The sequence below is a fragment of the Cucurbita pepo genome, chromosome LG08 (assembly GCF_002806865.2).
Source record: "Cucurbita pepo subsp. pepo cultivar mu-cu-16 chromosome LG08, ASM280686v2, whole genome shotgun sequence".
Taxonomy (NCBI): domain Eukaryota; kingdom Viridiplantae; phylum Streptophyta; class Magnoliopsida; order Cucurbitales; family Cucurbitaceae; genus Cucurbita; species Cucurbita pepo.
In genome coordinates, this window is record NC_036645.1 from 1771330 (window position 1) to 1793998 (window position 22669).

Genomic DNA, 22669 nt, shown 5'->3' on the forward strand with positions numbered 1-22669 from the left:
TCCCGCCCTTCAGCCCATTTAAAACCCATTTTAATTTTATTAAAATTAAACTTTAAAACTGGTACCGTATATTTATAAATTAAATTCCACGTAGGACAAATGTCAGTTTTTAATCTTACTTTTTACTGTCACTGACCCAATATAGAAGTACCAAAATTTATCTTTTTCTTTGAAATAAATAAAATACTAATTATTCATTCATTCTCACATTTATTTGCATTTAAAATATTTAAGAGAGATGTTTTTTTTTTCTTTATAATTTATTAAATTTGGGAATATAAAACTTGCGGTTATATTATATGCTTTTGAATATAAATTTAGTTTTATAGTTTTTATTCCCAAAATATTAAAATAATAATAATAATAACCATTTTTACTCAAAAACTTATTAAATTAACCTTTTTACTTTATTGTTTTAGTTTTTATTGCCTTTTTACCATTTTTAAGTTTATAATAAATACATATTAGTTTTAAAAAATAAATCAAACTTTAAACCCTAATACATTTATCGAATGTAACTAAAAAATAATTAATAAAAATAGAAATTAATTGAGATGGTAACCGAGTAAAAACATAGACGTGTACATTGTTATTAATAAAATAGAAATTTCTCGTTATTATTTTTTTTTTATATTTTACCTTATAAATAATAAACAATGCACTTGATTATAAATTATAATATAGAAAGAAATTAAAAAAAACATAACAAAATGGAAGAATATAATTAATTATTTTAAATTCCAAAAACAATACAATTTATAAATAAGAAAAACATTATCCAAAAATCAAAATTAGTAAAAAAAAAAAAAACATACTATTTCCATTAATCTCTTTTTTTTTTTGTCCATTTTCAAACAATTTTATTTAACTTTACAAAATGGAAACATTTTTTTTAACAATTTTATGTATAAAAAAAGAAGAAAATCCGATAAAATATACATTAATTTCTATCGATCTTATAATATGTTACAGTTAATCCAGTACTAAAATCAACAATGCAATATTAATATAGAATCTTAGTCAATTTGGCTTTACCGCCTAAAAAAACCCTTTTAACCTAAGATTAAGTTTCAATTCAATCGGCGGGTAAAATGATATGAAAATTATATACTTTTCTTGGACGACAAATAATCATAGTAGCTTTAGAAACATTAGAAAAACCCAGAAAATCTGAATCCACTCAATGGCAGTGGAAAGAGATTGAAGGACTAAAAGAAAAAAAATAAAAGGGTTTTGAGGCAAGAAAATCAAGACCCAGAAAAGCAAATCATATTCAGCGTTACTTTTTTTTTAATAAATAGTTTTGTATTATGTAAAAGAAAAAGAGAAAAAAAAAAAAAAAAAAAACGAAAATTTTACTGTGAAAAGGTAGAGAGGGGGCACATTTTTTTGTATTAACACATCGACAGCTGTGAAGAGGTGAGTGTGGGAGATTGTGGTGGGACTTTGTTGTAGGGTCCGGGTTATCCCCACGAGAAAATCTACTATCCCGCCTTCCCGCTCCTTTGAATCTCATCTGGGAGACCCCATTTTTTTCTAAGTAGAAAGAAAACTAGGTTAAGAGAGGGGGAAACTTCAGAGAAAGGGAAGTCAGAAGAATGGAAGTGGTTAGCTAGCTTGCTTTGATTGCGAGTGTTGTGTGTTTTTTCTTCTTCTTTTGAGTGGTCTCTTTGAGGTATGCTGGTGGAGGAATCCATTTAGCTCGCCGACATGGATACTCCGGAGAGGAAACAGATCGCCACTACTTCTGTCTCTAAATTTGAGGTGCTTCTGCTTTGCATTTCAGATGGGGCTGACCCTTTTGCTGTTTGATTGTTTTTTTCTTTACTTTAGGAGTTTTTGTTATCTGGGTTGGGATTGGTTTGCTGTTCTTGTGCATGTTCTTTGATTTTGGCTTCGTTGACTTCTGGACCCTTAATTGGCCGATCCCATTTATGCTCTTGTGGATGTGTTGGCTGCATGGTCTGGATTTGTCTTGTGAATTCCTTGATCTGTTGTCTTTGTGGGTTTTGGTTGGTTTTTACTTAAACTAGTGTTTTCTACGTCTTTAATTCGATGAATTTGACGTTTGTTCGTGGTCTGATGGTCTTGGGAGGACTGGCTTCCTTGAGCTTCGTGTATTTGAGCTCCAGATCTCCAATTTGGGCAATATTTGCTTTCATATGGCCATGGTTTAGTTGCTGTGCTAGAGTTTTTTGTTACTGTTACTTTGAAATTTGGTGTGTTTAACTTAGTTGTGCTGCACCAAGCTTTGGAGCAGATCTGTATCTTGTTTCTGGCCTGTGGCTTCACGTGTAGAAACAATGTTTTCTGACGTTTGAGGCTCTTTGGAGACTTTCTTTTTAGTTCAATAATGTATGGGGTGAGGATATGAACCTCTAACCTCTTGGTCTCGGTTGAACTATGCTCACATTGGTGGCTCTTTGTTGACTTCGTGCGTTGGTTTGGTGTTCTATTTTCTTGTGTGTTTGTTGGGGGAAGGGTGTTTATGCATTAATTCTTGTGAATGCTTCATCTTTTCATGCCTTTACTGGGTTATTGCTGGTGCAGGATTCCCCTGTTTTCAATTACATCAACAATCTATCACCGATCCAACCCGTAAAGTCTGTACATACTATGCAGACATTCAACTCTCTTAGTTTTGCCTCCCTTCCATCGGTTTTTACTTCGCCACACGTTAGTTCATACAAGGAATCTAGATTCTTAAGAAGGTACTATACAGGCCTCTTTTAAGATGCCTTTTTTTCAAATTACTTGCGAGGATATGTAAATGCAGCTACTTTTTCTCTATATATAATTGAAGTTTTATTTGTCATTAGGCACAGTGTTGCAGATCTATCGAAACCGGACTTCACTTCTGAAAATGGGAATAGAGTTGACACCAATGGAGGTGTTACTGGGAGTGTGTCTCAATTACAGGAGAACTCTAGTGCACCAGATGGTAACTCTGATTCAACCGAGCTTCCTTCTGTGCACCCATTGTCTACTAAAGAGGAGCCACAAGCTATGAAGAGTGATTCGGCTCGTCCAGACTGTGACCAAAAGCAACCAGATAGTGTTACAGAATCAGGTGAAGATCCAGCTTTAATTGAACCCTATGTTCACAACAAATCAGGAAATGGATCAGCTGAAGCTGAAGCGAATAAGCAAGTCGTAAGCCTCACTGAAGAAAGAGAGGCGACCGGTTATGATTGGGAAAGCTTAATTACTGAAGGCTCTGATCTTTTGATATTCAGCTCCCCCAATGGTTCAGAGGCTATCAGACTAGTTCAGAAACCATTAGACCTTGTGACAGGGTTTACTTCAAGCACCTTGTCTCAGATCATGGAAAACGACAATACCAATCTGTCGAAAATGAGAATTGCTGATCCAATAGAATCTAGTGGTGGACAGCGGGAAATAGAGTTTTTGTCATCTCAAGCTGGAGAGGCTCGTGAGCAAAAAGATATGGACCGAGCGATAGATAGCCTTTCTTTTCCAAACTCAAGTAACTCTATGAGTAGGGAAATAACAGATGATGAGGTGGCTAGATATATTACCGATGATTGTAAGGTATCGATGCTTAATTGTCTCCCTATGAACTTTTTATGCAAATGCTACCGTTCGATGAACTTTTTATGCAAATGCTACGTTCGACTTTTTGCATCTTGCATGTCAGAACTACAAGGAAATAATGGGCAATGTAATTGAGAAGGATAACATTTTGGTTAAAAAATGTAACTTATCAAGGTTTTTATTACACCAATTTTTAAGTCAGAACGTTATGAACACGTCTATTTAAATTTATCTGGTTACGTTTTGTGTAATATTTCATATGGAGCCTGTTTCACCATACATTGTGATCCCTTTTGTTTTAGCTAATATATAATGTAGCTTGCTTTGATTATTTAATAATACTAGTTGGGGTTTGTTTGTTTGCTTACAGCCAGTGTCTAATTTGTATCGGGGTATGCGGAGGCGCTGTCTGGACTTCGAGGCAGCAGTCAGTCGAAGAAAAAACTTAGAAGATGGTTCAAATAGTGGTTCTGTGTCGACACATCCAGAAGAGAAGATGCCATCCGCAGATAAACAGCTGGTCCCTTATAAATCTGGTGGTGTTGCAAGTCGATGCATTTTAACTGGAATAGGTTTACACTTAAATGCTTTGGCAACAGCGTCAAAGGATGCCAAAACTCTCAATCAAGAGAAATTTTCGTCCGAGAGGCAGCTGAATTTGCCAAATTCGAGTGCTTCATGTCACTCTCCCTCAACTGGCCTGGATCCTCGCTTAACTTCGGTCGTTACCGAAAGGGATATGGACCCTTCAGAGAATGGGGTTCATAACGAGGAAGATGCTGTGAGGGCATCCGCTTATGTGCTTGCGGAGGACTTCAATCAAAATAGTCCCAAAAAGAAGAGGCAAGTGAACTTCTCTGAATGAAATGGCCAATGCATCGCAGTATAGAACTTCGACGTTTAGCTGCATCGCCTTGTTATCTAAATCTTTGTCAAATGGTTTTGCAGGCGTCGGTTGGAACATGCTGGAGAAACTGAGTCGTCGTGCAAACGCTGTAATTGTAAAAAGTCGAAGTGTTTAAAACTGTGAGTTCCAACTCCAACAGTTCGACTGAATCAATTGTTTCTCTTCTTCAAATTGGCTTCATAATTAGTATTTGACCTTTTGTACTCTTTGTGCAGTTACTGTGAATGCTTTGCTGCGGGCGTTTACTGTATCGAGCCATGCTCGTGTCAAGATTGCTTTAACAAACCTATTCATGAAGATACCGTTCTTGCAACTCGCAAACAGATTGAATCTCGCAATCCACTTGCATTTGCTCCCAAAGTGATCAGGAACTCGGACTCTCTTCCTGAGCCTGGGGTATGGAATCTCTGTCTAGATTTTTCTCTGTAGTGTCAGACTGCGAGATGATAACTTGAGAAATTTGTTTCGTTCAGGACGAATCTAACAAAACCCCGGCGTCTGCACGGCATAAAAGGGGATGCAACTGCAAGAAGTCAAGTTGCCTCAAGAAATACTGTGAATGCTATCAGGTTTCCCCCCTTGGAAAATCATGTGTTTATTAGTTTTTTTCTTCTTTTCCTTCCGTGGGATCTTATTTAAACCGTTCGTCTTTATAACAGGGCGGTGTTGGATGCTCCATCAGTTGCAGATGTGAGGGGTGTAAAAATGCATTTGGAAGAAAGGACGGTGAGTTTTACGAGCGATTTCACGGCGTTGGTTCCGTGGTCTCTTGATTGTTCATCTGAGATTTTAGATACTTTGCTTTCCTTTCACTATTTTCCTTCATAGTAAATTTTGTTTTTGTTTCAGGGTCTTCTTTATTAGGATTAGAAACTGAACAAGAAGAAGAAGAACCAGAAACAAACCAAGCGAGTGCGATGGACGACAAAGCTTTGCACGGCCCTGAAATACCGAATAATGAAGAACAGAACCCAGGTTCTGCTATTCCCTCAACACCATTACAGCACTGCAGGTGGATATCTGAAAATTTCATCTTAAACATTAATGTTTATATTCATTGTTGTTGGGATATTGACAATCTACATCAACAGGCAATTGGTTCCTCTACCCTTCTCCTCAAGGAGCAAACCGCTGCGTTCTTCTTTTCTCAACGTCGGATCCTCGTCTGGATTTTACACTGGCAACAAGCTCGAAAAGCCGAACATTCTCCAATCTCAACCAGATCCAGGGAAAAATACTCTTCCTGGTATGGAAGATGAAATGCCCGATATTCTTTGTGGCAATTGCTCTCCTGGTGCAGGCGTGAAGACTGGTTCCCCCAACAGTAAGAGGATATCTCCTCCTCAGAGCGACTTCGGGTTATCGCCATTACCACGAACGGGCCGGAAGTTGATATTGCAGTCGATTCCTTCTTTCCCTTCTCTCACCCCTCAACACTGAACATGGTGAGTCTTCCGAGCAAAGTCTGCTTCAATTTGTCAATTAGTTGAAAAGTATGTTGCTCAGTAGTACTCTGTATAATAAAAGTAGTGTCCGTATGCCCAATACCTCCAACTTATCATGTAAAATATTAGTTTCCCTAAGCTTGTACCTGTAGAAATGATGGTTGGACTGTTGATTTATATAGATCCTTCATTAGTTTGCTTCTTTACAACCTCTTCTCTTCTCTTCATAGTTGATCACAGCCATGTCTTAGAAACCAAAGGCCTACCCCCTTACTCCTTAGCCCATTGGCCCAACCCATATGAATCAGGCACATGGGTGAGAGATAGGCCTTTGTCCTTTTGTATGCTGCAGCAACTGTAGAGAGGAACAAACATGTGTAGGATTTTTACTTGTTTGAAGAAACAACAAATTTACAGCACAAGTTTTAACTTTTTACAGCACTGTTTTTCTGAATTCAACTGGTAGCCAGCCACACAGCTGGCTACTTCACTAGAAAACAAGAACAAAATCTGAAAGTTTATCTCTTGGTTGGGATCCAAAAGATTCACATGCCTCTCTTATTTCCACTTTTCTTCTTAGATATACTTTTAAGGCCAACTTAATCATGGAGGTTGGTTGATGTGTAGTGGGTTTTGCTTTTTATATTATAAGGACAATCATGCCGACACTCCACAAAACTTCAACATATTCAAACCATTGTCCACACAAACACAATCTCTTTGGTCTTAATGTTCTTTGTGGCTGTTTTTCTTCATATGTTCTTGGAATTAAGAACAGTAAACCTTCAGAATACATTCAAACTTTGTTGTTCTTTCTTGGTTTGTGCTGTTGTCGATGTATTGAATCGTTTCTTTCCTTTGTTTCTAATTTCTGGGTGTTTGGGTTGGTTTGGTTTGGTTTGTGTGTATCTCGACTACTTTCACGAGACAACGTTCAAACCGAACCCTACAAAATGGTTTGATGAAGCATTTCAGAGGGAAATCACATCAAGAGGGTGAAGGGTTTTTATTAGCTGTTGTACTGTTTCTGAAAGCATAATGTAGCTTTTTTGGTGAGAAGGAAAAATCCAACAGTGGGTGGACAAGATTGAGCTGAACCAATTAGAAAGGACCGTCTTTTGTTCCTTTCAAACAATACTTTGGACAATCTCCATTGATGGTGTTTGAGTTTTGATTGATGCAGAAAGTTTACAACATCTCCATTGTTGGAAGGTTTACAACATCTTCTCATATTTAACTTCTCATTAGAACTTGTATAGTGTTGAGGATCGTTAGAAGATGAGTCCCACATCGGCTAATTAGGGAGTTGATGACAGGTTTATAAGTAACGAATGCATCTTTATTTGTAGGAAAACCACGAGAGCTTATGCTCAAGGTGGACAATATCATACTATTGTGTAGGTTCGTCATTCCTAACATATAATTCATATTCAACCTCTTCTTTTTCTTTGTCTCAAAACTCAGAGCAATTTTGTGGAGAAGAACCTCCTGTCTTGTTGAAATGAGTAATTTTGGTCGAATAACAAACCCGGAAATTAAAAATAATAGGAGATAATAATTCAAAGTAAAAATTAAAATTGGAGGGACACCAATTATTTATATTAAGTATGAACAAACCCATTTGCCATCTGACAGGTGGACCATGAGTCATATACAATGAGTCAAAAATCCTACGTCAGCATCCATGTGGACATCATTAAATGGACGGTTTTGATCATTGACAAGTTGTCCAATGAGTCAACATTTTTACTTGGACCCAAATAATCAGAAAATATCAATATTTAGAAAATTAAATTATTGATTTATTTTTTATTTTTTATTTTTATCATTACTCATGATTCCGGACTTTATGTTAAAAGGAGAAAAGCGTAAAAAAAGTTTAAAACTTTTTGAAACGAAAAATAGATGCAAACAAAATTTAAATATTTATATTTGGAATAAAAATAGAAAGCTCCCATTTCCCCCTTTTTATATCAATGATAATAATAATATAATAATAATAATAATTTCATCATTCGAACCCTACCGACAATGTCATTAGAGTTACTATAGACAGGCAAAATTCATGGATTTATGAGACACCCTTTAAAGCTCGTGAACATATCAGATACTTTTGAAAGTTTCAGGTACCAAATTTAGACACAAATTTGAAAGTTTAAGGAACTAAACGTGTAATTTTCATACTCTATCTATAAACTTAAAAGTACTCAAATCACTCGACATTTCAACTGTCTTGTCAATATTGCATTAATGAGTATCATAGAGAAAAAATTTAAACGTTTAACGTATATTCGATGAACCATAACCGTGGCATAGTCGAAACTCGAAAGTGGACCATTAATTAAAAAAAAAAGATGAAGTGGCGGACCCATTCAAGGGCAGACAAAATTCACCCACAATTTGAGACACCAATAATGGAGCGGTAGGCCATAAGAGAAAACCAAGACGAAACGCACCAAAAATTCAAACAATGTGTTGGCAATCGTGGGGGACTTTTTTTATTATTTTTTTCTCCATTTTTCTTGCAATTGCTTAATGTTTGTTTAATGTAAGCTTACAAAGCACCGACAGATTCCCTTTCCTATTTTGGTCTTTCTCTTAACCAATCCACATTAATATTAAACTTTGCTAAATCTAAAATAATCCTACGCCTACGATCCTCTTATGAATATGGGTGTTCGTTCGTTCCTTCGTTGGTTGGGTTAAGTCGAGTTGAGACACTGTTTAGACCTAGCCCAATTATTCCGACTCTAAATTTTTTCGACCCAATTCAAACAAACCATTAACTTTTAGAATTGGATTAGTTTCCGTTATTCAAATCATTAAATTATGTGTGTCAATTTCAATATATATTTTGAAAAATTATCCTCTAAAATAATAATAATAATAATAAAATAATCATGAAGTTAAATAAATATATGTGTTGTAATGTATTTTTTAAAATTAATAATAAAATTAGAATTTGTTCCGTTCAATTTAATCTAACCAATCCAATCTATAAAATCTTAATTTTGAACACAGTTCAACTCAAATAAATTCATAATCCAACTCAAATCATACTGATTGGGATGAGAGTTGAGCTGGTTGAATTTGTCGGGTTATCAGATTTTTTGAACACTCACCTGTATTGTCGAGTTAATTTTTTTTTTTTTAAATATTGATCTTGACGTTAAGAAATTATGACATCTACAAATAATTTTATTTTTAGAGGACAGTAATTTAAGCATAATTTAATAAATAAAATACCAATTATGATGGTAAAAATGATTTACTAAAAAGTAAAATAAAAGATTTTAACTAATTGTTGGGTTGGTAAATGGGGGAAGTTGGGCAATGGGACCAAAGCTAAAAACCATTATTGGTTACCTATTTGATAATTCATAATATGTATGATTAATAATGCAACAAAATTTTAAAATAATAGTCACATTTAATTTTGGATTAAGACTATAGTCTCTTATTTTCCCACATGATGATAATAAAAAGTGGGTTCAAAACGTTATAATTAAATTATAATTGTATAATAGCGTGTGGATGAAGACAATTATTTATAAATAAATGCATCCGAACTTAATAACACGGTGAACGGCAACCAAATACGTAAGATATTTGATAGAAACATTATTAGGCATAACTCATCGCAATAAATTTTTTAGTCGATGATATATCTCTTAATTATTTTGAAAAAAAAAAAATATATTTTTTTTGGAGGGTTCGGGTTTGTTGATGAATGACCAACTTTTGTTGACTTTTGTATTATAGATCTTAATTCTACCTAATTTTTATTTAATAATATTAACATAAAAAAATTGGATATTATTATTATTTTCTTTTCTTAAATTATGAACTTGACATCTAATATCTCTAATTAAATTTTTTTATCAATTTAATATATATTTTAGTAATATTTTATTATTATTATTATAATAATAATTTATTTTTCCTTATTAATGATCCATTATTAAAGAGAGGTGGTGTTCCACCCACACAAGGAAACTAGAAATATTGGTTATTGCAAATAAAAAGGAAAAATATTAGAAATTTCATAATTTTGTGAGTAGGCAAGTTAATATATAGATTACTATTTGTGGAAAATTTGAATTATTTAATAATTTTAATAATTACTTTTGAAGAACATGATCAGAAAAATAAAAATAAAAATAAAAATTATTAGACGAACACAACTCTCTACAATAGTACAATATTATCAACTTTGAGTAAAAACTCTTATGGCTTTGCTTCATATTAATGAAGTTAGTATTCCTCACTTATAAACTCATAATCATTCTTTAAATTAGACGTGGGAATTTCATCATTCAATAAAAATAAAAAACTCAACTTTAGTATTATATTGAATTTCTCAAAAAGCTGGTTAACAATAATTCAAGGCACTAATTACTGGTTAGAAACCCAATAAAGAACAGCTTGAACATCATAGCTACAAGCAACCGTGCAGAGAACAAAATTCTTTTTAATAACCAATAAGATAAAAATAAAGTAGGAGGTAGCTTTTGGTGATTTAAGCACCTTAATCAGTCTCTACCCACTAATCTTCTTCAGGGTGGTGACGACAAAACACAGCAAAATTGAAAGAATACGACTGTTTTCCTTTTTTTGAATCTAATTAACGCTAATTATACTGATTTTCAAGGTTATTTTTTGGGGTATTTTGTGTTAATTTCCTAATTGGGTTGCTTACCCCTTCATCTAATTCACTCCTTTTGCTTAATCTCAGGGCGGTCATTTACGCTGCTCGAACGGCTGAGTTATCATTGGACGGTTACTGTACGAAACCCGAAAATATAATGCGATAATGATATTCTGCGATGGAGAATAGCAGGGAGAGAGAGAGAGAGAGAGAGAGAGAAGAAATGGGGTGAAGAAGCTGATTGGTTAGTGGGGTTTTCTCTGATGACCCATTTTGTTGCCTTGGTTCTTATGCTTTTCATTTGATCGAAGCGTTTGATTAGAGGAAATCGCTGTTTCGCCTCTTTTGTGGGAGACCCATTTGCTTGAAACTTGATTTTGTGTTCTTTCTGAGCTGTACTGCTTCTTGTATGATTGGGAACAAGCTGCTTTTTCAGCCGTTCTGGTGATTTTTGGTCCCCTGATTACAAAAGGGTTGGTTTCTGCAGCGTATTTGAACTATTGATTTCTTCCATTTGCACTAATTCTTGTGTGTTGAGTTCATAATCGACTCGTATAGATAGGATTTGTTTGAAACAATCAAGTTCTTGTAAATTTGGGGAAGTTTATGTGGATGGAGATCTGGATTTCATCTGTTTTCCTCATCCTTCTCTTTGAAGCTGCCTTTTATTAAAGGCTAAATGGCCACAATGTGAACAAAGCTTCGTTTCATAATGACGTTTGTCTCTTGCTATGCAGGTGAACTCAGTGACAAGGAGATGGGAAGGCTCGTGGAGGATTAGCTTTGTTTCTGGCCTGGATCCGTTACCTTGATTGTTGTTTTCTGGAGTTATGGCGACGTTGTTGCATTCGGAATCTCGGCGCTTGTATTCTTGGTGGTGGGATAGCCATATCAGCCCCAAAAACTCAAAATGGCTACAGGAGAATCTTACAGGTTATGCATCTTCCATCTTGACTAACCTTACTGATGCGAGTTCAGTTCTATTCCCATGTTTAGATGGTGCTTGACCCCCACATTACTCGAGTCCGTGGGGGCCTTGTCGTTTAGTTTACGAGCTGCATTGTTCGTACATTTGTTCAGCTTCCTTTAGTCTCGAATCTTTTCTTTCACTTAGAGTTTACGAACTTCACTCGACCTTTGACTGATTTCACTTGGTAAAGCTGCTTCGTTCAATCACTTGCCCTTTACCGTCCATTCGCGTTAATTTCTTGCTGAATTTTTTTAACATCTGAGTTTTGGATGAGTTGGTATTGGAGGCTAGAGTTGAAACTCTCTTTAAAGGAGACCTGTTGTTCACTTGTTTGCAGATATGGATGCCAAAGTAAAAGCAATGATCAAACTCATTGAAGAAGATGCAGACTCCTTTGCAAGGAGAGCAGAAATGTACTACAAGAAACGTCCCGAGCTAATGAAATTAGTCGAGGAATTTTACCGAGCTTACCGTGCTTTAGCCGAAAGATATGACCATGCAACTGCAGAGCTTCGTCATGCACATAAAACCATGGCTCAAGCTTTTGACAACCAAATGCCTCCTTTTATGTTCTCTGATGAGTCAGCTTCAGGGTCTTCTAGTTCTGAAGCTGAAGTCCACACACCAGAAATCCACCTCCCGAATCGTGCACTGCTCGATCGAGATGACTCGCACAAGGATTCGGCATGTTCATCATCAACAAACCAACATCCATTAATAACAAAAGGAGACAATGAGCTAGAAAATTTAGAGGTTAGTGAAGGAGGAAGCATCAAACCACAACTAGTTTTTTCTGAAGGGGAATTGGATGACCATAGTTTGCAAAACGTATCCTCTCAGTTATCAAGTAAAGCTTATGATCTCGAATCGCATGAGCTGGTTGAGTCGGGAAGTGACGAGAAATTGGACGTCGAACTTCAAAACTTAAGAAAGAGACTCAATCAGATGGAAGCTGAAAAGGAAGCTTTCTTTCTTAAATACCAGAATTCTTTGGAAAAGTTATCTAGCTTAGAGAAAGAACTTAGTTCTGCTCAGAAAGATGCCGGTCGACTAGACGAACGAGCGAGCAAAGCCGAAATCGAAATAAAAATATTGAAGGAAGCCCTTATAGATCTGAAAGCAGAGAAGAATGCTGGTCTTCTACAATATAATCAATGTTTGCAAAAGATATCTAGCCTAGAAAAGCTATTATTTGTAGCCCAACAAGATGCTGAAGCACATAATGAGAGAGTTGCCAAGGCAGAAATTGAGGCGCAGAACTTTGAGCAACAGCTTTCCAGATTAGCAGCTGAAAAGGAGGCCAGTCTTCTTCAGTATGAGCAATGCCTAAAGAAGATATCCGCTTTGGAGAAGAAAATCTCTCTTTCTGAAGATTATGCAAGAATGCTTGATGAACAAATGAGTAGCTCAGAGACTGAAGTCAAAGAACTTAAGAGAGCTCTTAATGAACTAAATGAAGAGAAGGAAATAGCATCCCGCCAGTATGAGCAGTGCTTGGAGAAGATTGCGAAAATGGAAGCTGTAATATCTTGTGCTCAAGATGACGCAAAACGTCTGAAAGGTGAGCTTATGATGGCTAAAGAAAAACTCGAGACAACCGAAGAAAGGTGTGCTCGTTTGGAGCAATCAAACCATTCACTGCAGTTTGATGCAGACAAACTTGTGCAGAAGATTGCTATTAAGGATCAAGAGCTTGCAGAAAAGCTAGATGAGTTGAAGAAAGTTCAGAGTCTAATGAACGACGAGCAGTCGCGATTCGTACAAGTTGAAAACACTCTCCACACTCTGCAGAATTTGCATTGTCAATCTCAGGAGGAGCAGAGAGCTCTGACTTTGGAGCTAAAAAATGGTCTCATGATGTTGAAGGATTTGGATATATGCAAACATGGTATGGAGGAAGAGCTTCAACGAGTTAAGGACGAAAACAAAATGCTGAATGAACTACATTTTTCTTCTGACACTTCGATGAAGAATTTAGAGGACCAATTATCTAGCTTGAAGGAGATGAAGGACAAACTTGAAGAAGTTGTTGCACAAAAAGAAGATCAGAGCAACTTGCTTGAGAAAGAGATCCTTCATTTGAGAGAAGAAATTAAGGGCTTAAGCGGAAGATACCACGGCATAACGAGACAATTGGAGGCAGTAGGATTGGATCCCGACTCGCTCGAATCGTCAGTGAAGGAATTTCAGGAGGAGAATGCCAAGCTGAGGGGGACATGTGAAAAGGACAGGAACAAGATGGAAGCACTTCATGAGAAGCTCAGTTATATGGATGAACTTTCAAAGGAAAATTCCATTCTCAAGGTATCTCTAGCTGAGCTGAATGCTGAATTGGAGAAAGTCAAGGAATCCCAGGAAGAAAAAACTGCTATTGTTGCAGAGAAATCTTCGTTGCTTTCACAGTTGCAGAATGTAACTGAGAATATGATGAAACTTTTAGAGAAGAACACATTGCTAGAAGACTCCCTATCCGGTGCAAACAAAGAGCTTGAAGGTTTAAGAGCAAAATCAAAGGGCTTAGAAGAATTCTGCCAGTTATTGAAGGATGAGAGGTCAAATCTTCTGAATGAACGAGGGGTGTTGGTGGGTCGACTCGAAAACATCGAACCAAAACTAGGAAATCTCGAAAAGAGGTTTACAAATCTTGAAGAAAAGTATTCTGATCTTGAAAATGACAAAGACTCTGCCTTATATCAAATAGAAGAATTGAGATTTTCCCTTCTCATGGAAGAACAAGAGCATACAACTTACAAACAATTGACCGAGGTGAGACTTGCCGGTTTGGAGGACGATGTCCATGCCCTGCGAGAAGAAAGTAGAGTAGGCAAGGAAGAAATCGAAGAACTACTAGATAATGCTGTAAACGCCCAGGTCGAGATCTATATCTTGCAGAGGTTTGTTGAGGATATGGAAAAGAAAAATATTTCTTTGCTCATTGAATGTGGACAATATGAAGAGGCATCCAAGTTATCAGATAAACTTATTGCTGATTTGGAAGGCGAAAATCTCGAGCAACAAGTCGAAGTAGAGTTTATGTACAATGAAATCGATAAACTAAGAGCTGGAATCCGAAAGGTATTAATGGCTCTTCGAATTGATCAAGATTATGTGCAGGGAAATATGAAAGAAGAGAGAATCCTGATAGTGGATATCTTGACCAGAATTGAGGACTTGAAAGCTTCTGTGTTCAAAAACAAGGACAAGAAGCAGCAACTGCTAGTTCAGAACTCAGTTTTATTAACTCTTCTCAAGCAACTGAGTTTAGAGAGCGAAGAACTTCTATTAGAGAAAGATAACATTATGCAGGAGTTAAAGATAATGAAGGGGCAGCTAGCAATGCATGAAAACGACAAGCACGAGCTTCTGAAGTCGAAAAACGAGTTGATGAAGCAAGTTAGCCAGTGGGAGCAACATGAGCTACTGCTGAAAGCCGAGATCGAAACTCTAAATGAGAAGCTAGTAAATCTTCAAGGGACCTGCCTTATGCTGGAAAAGGAAAATCATAATGTTGCTGAAGAAAAGAAATCTTTGCTCAAGAAATTTTTGGACCTTGAAGAAGACAAGAACATTATTCAACAAGAACAGCACGATTCAATCGTCCGGGAAGTGATTGCGTTCAATATCTTATCGTCCGTTTTTGAAAGCTTCAAAACCGAGAAATTCATGGAAACGGAGAAGCTCGTTCAAGATATTTGTCGTCTCCAAGTGGTGAATTCTGATACAAAGGAAGAAGTTGGAAAGTTAGCAGAGAAATTTCAGTTGAAGGAAGTGGAAAACTTGCATTTAAATGGTTCATTAGAGAAATTGGCTAAGGAGCTACATGAAGCTAAGGACATGAACGATCAACTTAGCCATCAAATTTTACTTGGAAGTGATTTTCTGAGGGTGACAGCCCAAGAGCTTTCTGAAACAGAAGAGAAGCTTAAAAATTCACATCTTGAACTGTCTGAAAAGTGCTTAAACCAGGAGAATGAGATTCAAAGCCTTTGTGAACTGAACGGAAACTTAAAATACGAAGTCGATTTATTGCACGACGAGATCGAGAGATGCAAAGTTAAAGAGGAATGTCTGAATTCAGAATTACAGGAGAGAAGAGATGAATTTGAGCTCTGGGAAGCGGAGGCCACGACGTTTTACTTCGATCTTCAAATCTCATTGATCCGGGAGGTCTTATACGAACATACGGTTCATGAACTTGCACAGGCTTGTGAAACTGCTGGGGATGAGAATGCTGCAAAAACTACAGAGATTGAACAACTCAGAGAAAGAGTAGGTTCCCTGGAAACTGAAATTGGAGAGATGGAAGCACAGATGTCTGCTTATAAGCCTGCCATAGCTTCTCTGAGACATGATGTAGAATCACTCAAGCATATTGTTCTTCCTCAAACTAGGGATATCTGTAAGGGTTTTGTAGGAGAAGAGGTAAAGCTTTTTTCTTATTAAATATATGCTAAAACACCTGCAGCAGTAGTTTAATGCACAAATTTACTATGATTTAGCTCAAAATAGCCAAATTTTGTGCTTGGTATCATTGAACTTCTTCAGTTCCTTTGTTCTTGGATGAGCTGAGCGTGAAGGATAATGTTGCTGAATTCTAATAATGATTTATGTTCATATGTTGCCAGGAGGAGGAAACCAAGATTCATGTTCATCACAGTAGCTGTTATGTCCACAAAGAAGAGATATTGGATTTGCAGAAGATTGGGGCCGTGATAAAGGCAGTCGAGATGGCTGTGATCGAAGAAAAGGAAAAACTGAACAAAGAAGCTGCTGAAAAACGTGTCAAAAACTCGAAATCGGAAGGAAACTCGGTTCAAAAAGCAACGAGTAAGGAAGGGAAAGGTTTGAGGGATGGAATTAGTGATAAAGTAAAGGCAAGAAAGAATAAACCTGAGAATGGAATATTGATGAAAGATATTCCATTGGATCATGTATCAGATAGTTCATTCCAGAGAAGAAGCAAAAGGAGGGAATGTAGTGAGACCAGTGATCAAATGCTGAAGTTGTGGGAAACTGAAGAACAAGAATGCGAGCAGAGTTTGATTGATAGCGTGCCACAAAGCCCGTCGGACGGGCAAATCGAGTGCCCACAGTCAGAAATTGTAGAACATAAAAGTCCAGATTGTTCTTCAGAGCTGCAAGTAGAGAAGGAGTTGAGCGTTGATAGATTGGAGCTATCGCCTAGCATTAGAGAACGAATTCGACGAGGTCGAAAAGGAAAGGTTTTGGAGAGACTTGATTCAGATGTTGTTCAGTTGACAGGTCTTCTAACAAGCGTTCAGGATTTGAAAAAGAGAATGGAAGTGAACACAGTGGAAATGGCTAGAAACAATGAATACGACACGGTCGAGAAACATTTAAAAGAAGTCGAGGAAGCGATCTTCCAGCAAGTAAATATAAATGGTCAACTGAAGCAGAGTTTGGAACGCAGTCCATCCTCTTTCGAGCGAAGGCCATCGTTAGAAAGCGAGGCAACTGGAAACATGCCCCTAAACAAACTAACAGAGCAGGCACAAAGAGGATCAGAGAAGATAGGAAAACTACAGTTTGAAGTACAGAACATTCAGCGCGTTATTATGAAACTCGAATCCGAGAAAACAAGAAAAGGGAAGAACAGATTCTCGAAGAGTAAACCGGGTGTTATTCTGAGAGATTTCATCTACAGAAGCGGAAAACGCAGCAGCGAAAGACGGAAGAAGGCGTGTGCTTGTGGATGTACAAAACCTTCTACTCATGGAGACTGAGTGTTGTAATGCTAAAGAACAGCATAATGTTATAGAGGCAGCAGAGCTAGATATTATCCCCTTGTAAGTTGTATAATTGTAGTTTGGTGTTCTGTAGATCATCTCTGGATCTTTTTTTTTTTTTTTTTGAAAAAAATGCTCCCCTTTTGATCTTATGATGAACTATAATATAGACAGATTGATGTAGTGATATAACCTCCTTTCTAAAACTTATACTATCTTGAGCTACCTTGATTGATTGATTGATTTTGCATTATAGGGCCCTGCATTGAGATGCATACATAATTGCCAAAAGCTTGGCTTTGTGATGCTCAAGTAACCAAATGACCTGACTTCACCTTAGTTTAAGGGGATCTGTTCTACAATTACCCAGTCGATCGATGTATTGTGTAGCACAAGTGTAGCACAAGATTACGGAGAAGTCTTTTCCATCCCCATCTCTGCCCTTTTTCATTTTCCATACCCACGAAATTCTTCATTGAAGATCTAAAAACATGTAGAGTGAAAATAACGGTGCAATTTGCTAAATTGATTCAATGAAAGTATTCTTAACTAAGGATTTGGTAGCACAAAATTGCGATCCTCAAAACCAACTCTCTGACTAGATCGAGAAGCGGGCGAAAACTAAGTTTGTGACAAAGCGGGGCAAAACTAAACAAAAACAGATCAAATGAAATTCAACATAACTGAACTTAAGCTCCAACAATTTCGGTAGGCCCCTCGTCTGCAGCTTCATCAGCTGGTCTCTCAACCTTCACGCCAACGTCTTCTGAGTAGTCTCCATGAACCTATGAACACAGATCACGGCAATGATAAGACTCTGAAATAATATTATAATTTCATAGTCTACGGATCAAATTCAAAACATTAAGAGAGAATGAGAATAAACCATATATATATATATATACCTCCATCAACTTTCCAAGATCGAATTTGGGTGCTTTCAAAATTTTTACTTTCCGGATAAACACATTTTGAAGAGGGTAGATGCTGGATGTTGCCTTTTCAATCTCCTTGCCGATGGACTCTGGTATGAACTTGCGAACCAATTCCTTCAAATCACAAGAGGTTGCTTGGTTTACCATGATCTCTCTCATCTTACGACGGATCTGACATGTAAAAAGGATGTCAGCATCAATTCAGAGAAAATTTAGTGACAAATGCATTACCATAAGCAAAAGACAAGTTTTACGATAAAAATACTTCACTCCAGTCCTGAACTAACCTGCCTGATCTGGCTGGATTGGGCGTAGCATGTCCTTTTCACTTGGTTTGGCCTTCTCTTAGTGAACCCAATGCAAAACATTCTAAGAGTGTAGTTGTCGGTGGTTTTGACATCGACGTGAGCTTCAATCAAAGTATGCCACTTGCGTACTAAAGACCTTAACTTGTCAGTAGTGAAATTCATTCCCTGAACATTTTCACAAGAAAAAAATAAGATCAAAACGCAATCAACAAAATACCATGTGAATACAACTAAGTGGAATGTCCCATCTAACCCAGAAATTTGTCAGGACATTCCTCCCTTGAACATCTTCTGCTCTCAGTCGAATCTTCCTGTAAGCGTGCTCCTCATCATCCTGAAGATCAGCCAACGAGACCTCGAAGACTCTGTGTTTGAGTCCTTCAGAAGCAATCTATTGGGAGCAGCCAAGGAAATTTAATATTAACATTATTTGCAAAATTAATTATTGGTACAACCATTTGATAAATAGAAGTGTTTCATAACCATATTCTATTACTTTTTTATATTAATTATTATGTTCTATAATTGATATTTTCCAATATTCAATATTTATTTGAAACTAAATTAGATTTATATTCATATGAATTAGGAATAGCCAAGATCCCAGAAATTAAGTAAACTACTACTCATGTGACATTTTTGTTATGTGATCACGCTTAACCCAAAGATCAAAGCATCGCTTTTGTAATGCAATGGTCATCGGTTCCATTTTATAAATCTTAAATCTACATCAGATAACTTCCAAAACTCCAAAGAAGTAAGCCAGGTTACAAAGGGCATTCCACAACATCTAGAAAACATAAAATCCAATCTTTTGTTTTAAGAATCCAAATATCCCCATCCAGCATCAATACAAAGTTATAAACAAGGAGATAAAGAAAAATCTTGTATCAATCGAATTCAACAATGCCACCGAAACCCATTTCAAAAACAATGCCTCAAAGACCACACAAACACCATTCAAATTCTCTTACACTACACCCCCTTTTTCCAGATAAATTTCAAATATAAACGTAAAAGCAAGCAGAAAAGGATCGATTTACCTTGGTACCCTGCGTACGCGTAACAAGAGTCTTTCCAACATTCTTAACAGTGAAAACTGAAGGTGCTTTGATATCATACCAATCCTTCTTGGCAAATGGATCGGTGCTGAAGGACGAGCATACAACAGATACATAAAGTACTCCAAAACCAACACTAAGATCTGAAAAACAAAGGAATATAAAAATATATATATACTCACGCTTTCTTCTTGCCTCCCTTCTTTCCCTTCGAAATCCGCTTGTTCTTACTGATCGAAAAGAAAACAAGTATGAGAGATAAAAACACAATGCAGCATACAATTGAAACAATCGAAAAGAAAGAGAAAGTACCCGACGGCCATGGCTGGAGGAGGCGAGTTGCCCTAACTCTGCGGATGTTATGCTGCACGGCAGAGAGAGTTTGAGAGCTTCCAATACCCTAAAATCTGCGTTTATATAGGTCAGGTTTTTGGTGTTTTATATTTTTTTATTTTCAATAATTTATCTGTTAATTTTACTTGAAGGGTTAACTCTATCTAACCTAACTAATGAAGAGTTCACAATAATATCACAATTTTAGTATATTTGTAAATAGAGTAACAATATTATATTTAAATAATAGTACTAATTTTTTAATTGGGTCTTCATCAATTACGAGGCGACAGCCCAACAAACAAGAGTCCATTGACTCAAGCCCATGAGGCGACAGCCCAACAAACAAGAGTCAATGGACTCAAGCCCATGAGGCGAGAGCCCACCAAACGAGAGTCCATGGACTCAAGCCCATGAGGCGAGAGCCCACCAAATAAGAGTCCATCGACTCAAGCCCATGAGGCGAGAGCCCACCAATCCAGAGTACATGGACTCAAGCCCATGAGGCGAGAGCCCACCAAAGAAGAGTCCATCGACTCAAGCCCATTAGGCGACAGCCCACCAAATAAGAGTCCATCTACTCAAGCACATGAGGCAACAGCCCACCAATCCAGAGTCCATGGACTCGAGCCCATGAGGCGAGAGCCCAACAAACAAGAGTCCATGGACTCAAGCCCATGAGGCGAGAGCCCACCAAAGAAGAGTCCATCGACTCAAGCCCATTAGGCGACAGCCCACCAAATAAGAGTCCATCTACTCAAGCACATGAGGCAACAGCCCACCAATCCAGAGTCCATGGACTCGAGCCCATGAGGCGAGAGCCCAACAAACAAGAGTCCATGGACTCAAGCCCATGAGGCGAGAGCCCACCAAAGAAGAGTCCATCGACTCAAGCCCATTAGGCGACAGCCCACCAAATAAGAGTCCATCTACTCAAGCACATGAGGCAACAGCCCACCAATCCAGAGTCCATGGACTCGAGCCCATGAGGCGAGAGCCCAACAAACAAGAGTCCATGGACTCAAGCCCATGAGGCGACAGCCCACCAATCCAGAGTCCTGGACTTAAGCCCACGACCGAGAGTCCACGAAACACGAGTCCATTAACTCTAGTCCATGGAGCTGAAATTTTTGTTGTTGGTGTTGTTTTTTCTTTTTTTACATCCACGAAAATAAATTTAATATTACCGTTTTTTAGTTCAGTTTAATATTATTGCTATTTTATTTTAAAATTTTCATAAATCAATTAGAAAATAAAAATTGGCCAATATAAAGTAAGAATTCAAATTACATGCATATGTATCACATCACCAATTAAGCAAATCAGTAATACCAATCATTACTAATACTAGTATTAAAGCGGCGGCGGCGGTGGAGGTGGCAGCCGTCGAGTGCAGCCAAAGACGCCGCAATCAACAGGGTAAGAGTACAGAGCTTTACATTCCTCCGGCGAACGTTGTAGTGGTCTTTCCGGCAAACAATTTTTTCGGTCATCACTCGCCTGAAGCTTCAGGCACATCGACGGCTCACTGCAGAAGAAATTATACGAGTAAGTGAAGTTCTGCAATGTCGGCAACAAGCAGACACTCGCCGGTATCTCGCCGGATAATTGGTTATGTGCGATATTTAGCTGCTCCAATTTCTTCATTCCAGCCAATGTCTCCGGCAAAGGTCCAACGAGATTGTTGTCACTGACATCGAAAACGGTGAGATTTCTCAGCGACCCAATTTCCGGCGGCAAACACCCAATCAACCCACTATTTGTGATTATAATTTCTTCGAGTGTATTGTTCATATTTGACAAACTCGAGGGGAGGCAGCCATTAATGTTGTTATTAGCAAAAACCAGCACAGAAACAGGGGAATTGCCGATGTTTTCCGGGAGGGAGAATTTGAAATCGTTGTTATTGATGAACAGAGCATCGAGTTTCTTTTCAAACAGGGAAGAAGGGAGATCGCCGTGGAATTTGTTGAATCGAATGTCGAGGAATTGGAGGGAAGGGAGAGAGAGAATTACAGAGGGGAACTCGCCGGAGAAGTCATTGTTGCTGAGATCGAGCTCAAAGAGGAGAGTGAGGAAACGGAAGGAGTTGGGGACGGTGCCGCAGAAGCGATTGGAATTGATGTGGAACAGGGCAAGGTCGGTCAGGAGGCCGAGATCGTCGGGCAGGGTTCCCGAGATGTTGGCGTGGTTGAGGTCAACCCCGGCAACGGTGAGGATGTCGGGGTCGTCGGGAGCAGGGGCACAGAAGACGCCGGAGTAGTTGCAGACGTTGGGACCGTACCAGTCGGCAGTGAAGTTGGTCGGGTCGTCGGTGATGGCGTGTTTCCAACCTTGGAGAGCTGTGTAGGCCTTGAGGAGTCTCTGGTTGGGGAGAAATGGGGATGGCGGCGATGGCGACGGAGATGGCGGCGGAGATGCTTGAAGGGAAGGTTTGGGGAGGAGGATGAAAATAGAGAGGAGGAGGAGGAGTAGGGAGTTTGAGGTTTTCATTTTGGAGGAGGTTAATGGAGCATGGTTGTTACAAAAATTATAAAATTGGGTTTTTATATATACAGATTTAAAATCTTAAATTTGAGATACTTAATTTAATATAGCTATAGTTCGTATCACGCTTAAGCCACGTGCTATTTCTATTTCAGGTTAAGGCAGGACATTCCCATACGGTTGACGACGAAATCGCAACTTGAGACGATGATACATATAGTCGTATTTATTTTCTTAGACTTACGGGATGTTTTTAATTTAAATATTTATTTA

At 37.8% G+C, this 22669-nt stretch overlaps 4 protein-coding genes across 5 annotated transcripts; 2 read left to right on the forward strand and 2 right to left on the reverse strand.

Annotated features, from left to right (window-relative positions):
• Window positions 1-1438: 1438 nt before the first annotated feature.
• On the forward strand, window positions 1439-6116 carry LOC111801101 (protein tesmin/TSO1-like CXC 2). The gene is made up of 10 exons (XM_023685082.1): window positions 1439-1764; window positions 2551-2711; window positions 2820-3552; window positions 3926-4398; window positions 4504-4581; window positions 4678-4858; window positions 4936-5031; window positions 5122-5188; window positions 5312-5474; window positions 5554-6116. Exons 1-10 carry the CDS (start codon window positions 1711-1713, stop codon window positions 5900-5902), a joined length of 2355 nt encoding a protein of 784 aa, XP_023540850.1. The 5' UTR covers window positions 1439-1710; the 3' UTR covers window positions 5903-6116.
• A 4500-nt stretch (window positions 6117-10616) lies between these two features.
• On the forward strand, window positions 10617-17497 carry LOC111800467 (protein NETWORKED 1A). Of its 2 annotated transcripts, none has more exons than XM_023684174.1 (4): window positions 10617-11028; window positions 11293-11488; window positions 11863-15947; window positions 16151-17497. In XM_023684174.1, the coding sequence occupies exons 2-4, from the start codon at window positions 11386-11388 to the stop codon at window positions 17267-17269; spliced, it is 5307 nt and encodes a 1768-aa protein (XP_023539942.1). In that variant the 5' UTR covers window positions 10617-11028; window positions 11293-11385; the 3' UTR covers window positions 17270-17497. The 2 variants fall into 2 exon arrangements, with proteins under 2 accessions (XP_023539942.1, XP_023539943.1); XM_023684175.1 differs by having other exon boundaries at window positions 10617-10799.
• A 274-nt stretch (window positions 17498-17771) lies between these two features.
• LOC111800468 (40S ribosomal protein S3a) lies at window positions 17772-19999 on the reverse strand. Its single transcript, XM_023684176.1, has 7 exons — window positions 19889-19999; window positions 19759-19806; window positions 19559-19664; window positions 18769-18906; window positions 18495-18680; window positions 18178-18378; window positions 17772-18057 (listed from the first exon to the last, which is right to left on the reverse strand). Exons 1-7 carry the CDS (start codon window positions 19897-19899, stop codon window positions 17962-17964), a joined length of 786 nt encoding a protein of 261 aa, XP_023539944.1. The 5' UTR covers window positions 19900-19999; the 3' UTR covers window positions 17772-17961.
• A 1226-nt stretch (window positions 20000-21225) lies between these two features.
• LOC111800983 (leucine-rich repeat extensin-like protein 6) lies at window positions 21226-22402 on the reverse strand. Its single transcript, XM_023684929.1, has one exon. It carries the CDS (start codon window positions 22400-22402, stop codon window positions 21263-21265), a length of 1140 nt encoding a protein of 379 aa, XP_023540697.1. The 3' UTR covers window positions 21226-21262.
• Window positions 22403-22669: the final 267 nt, after the last annotated feature.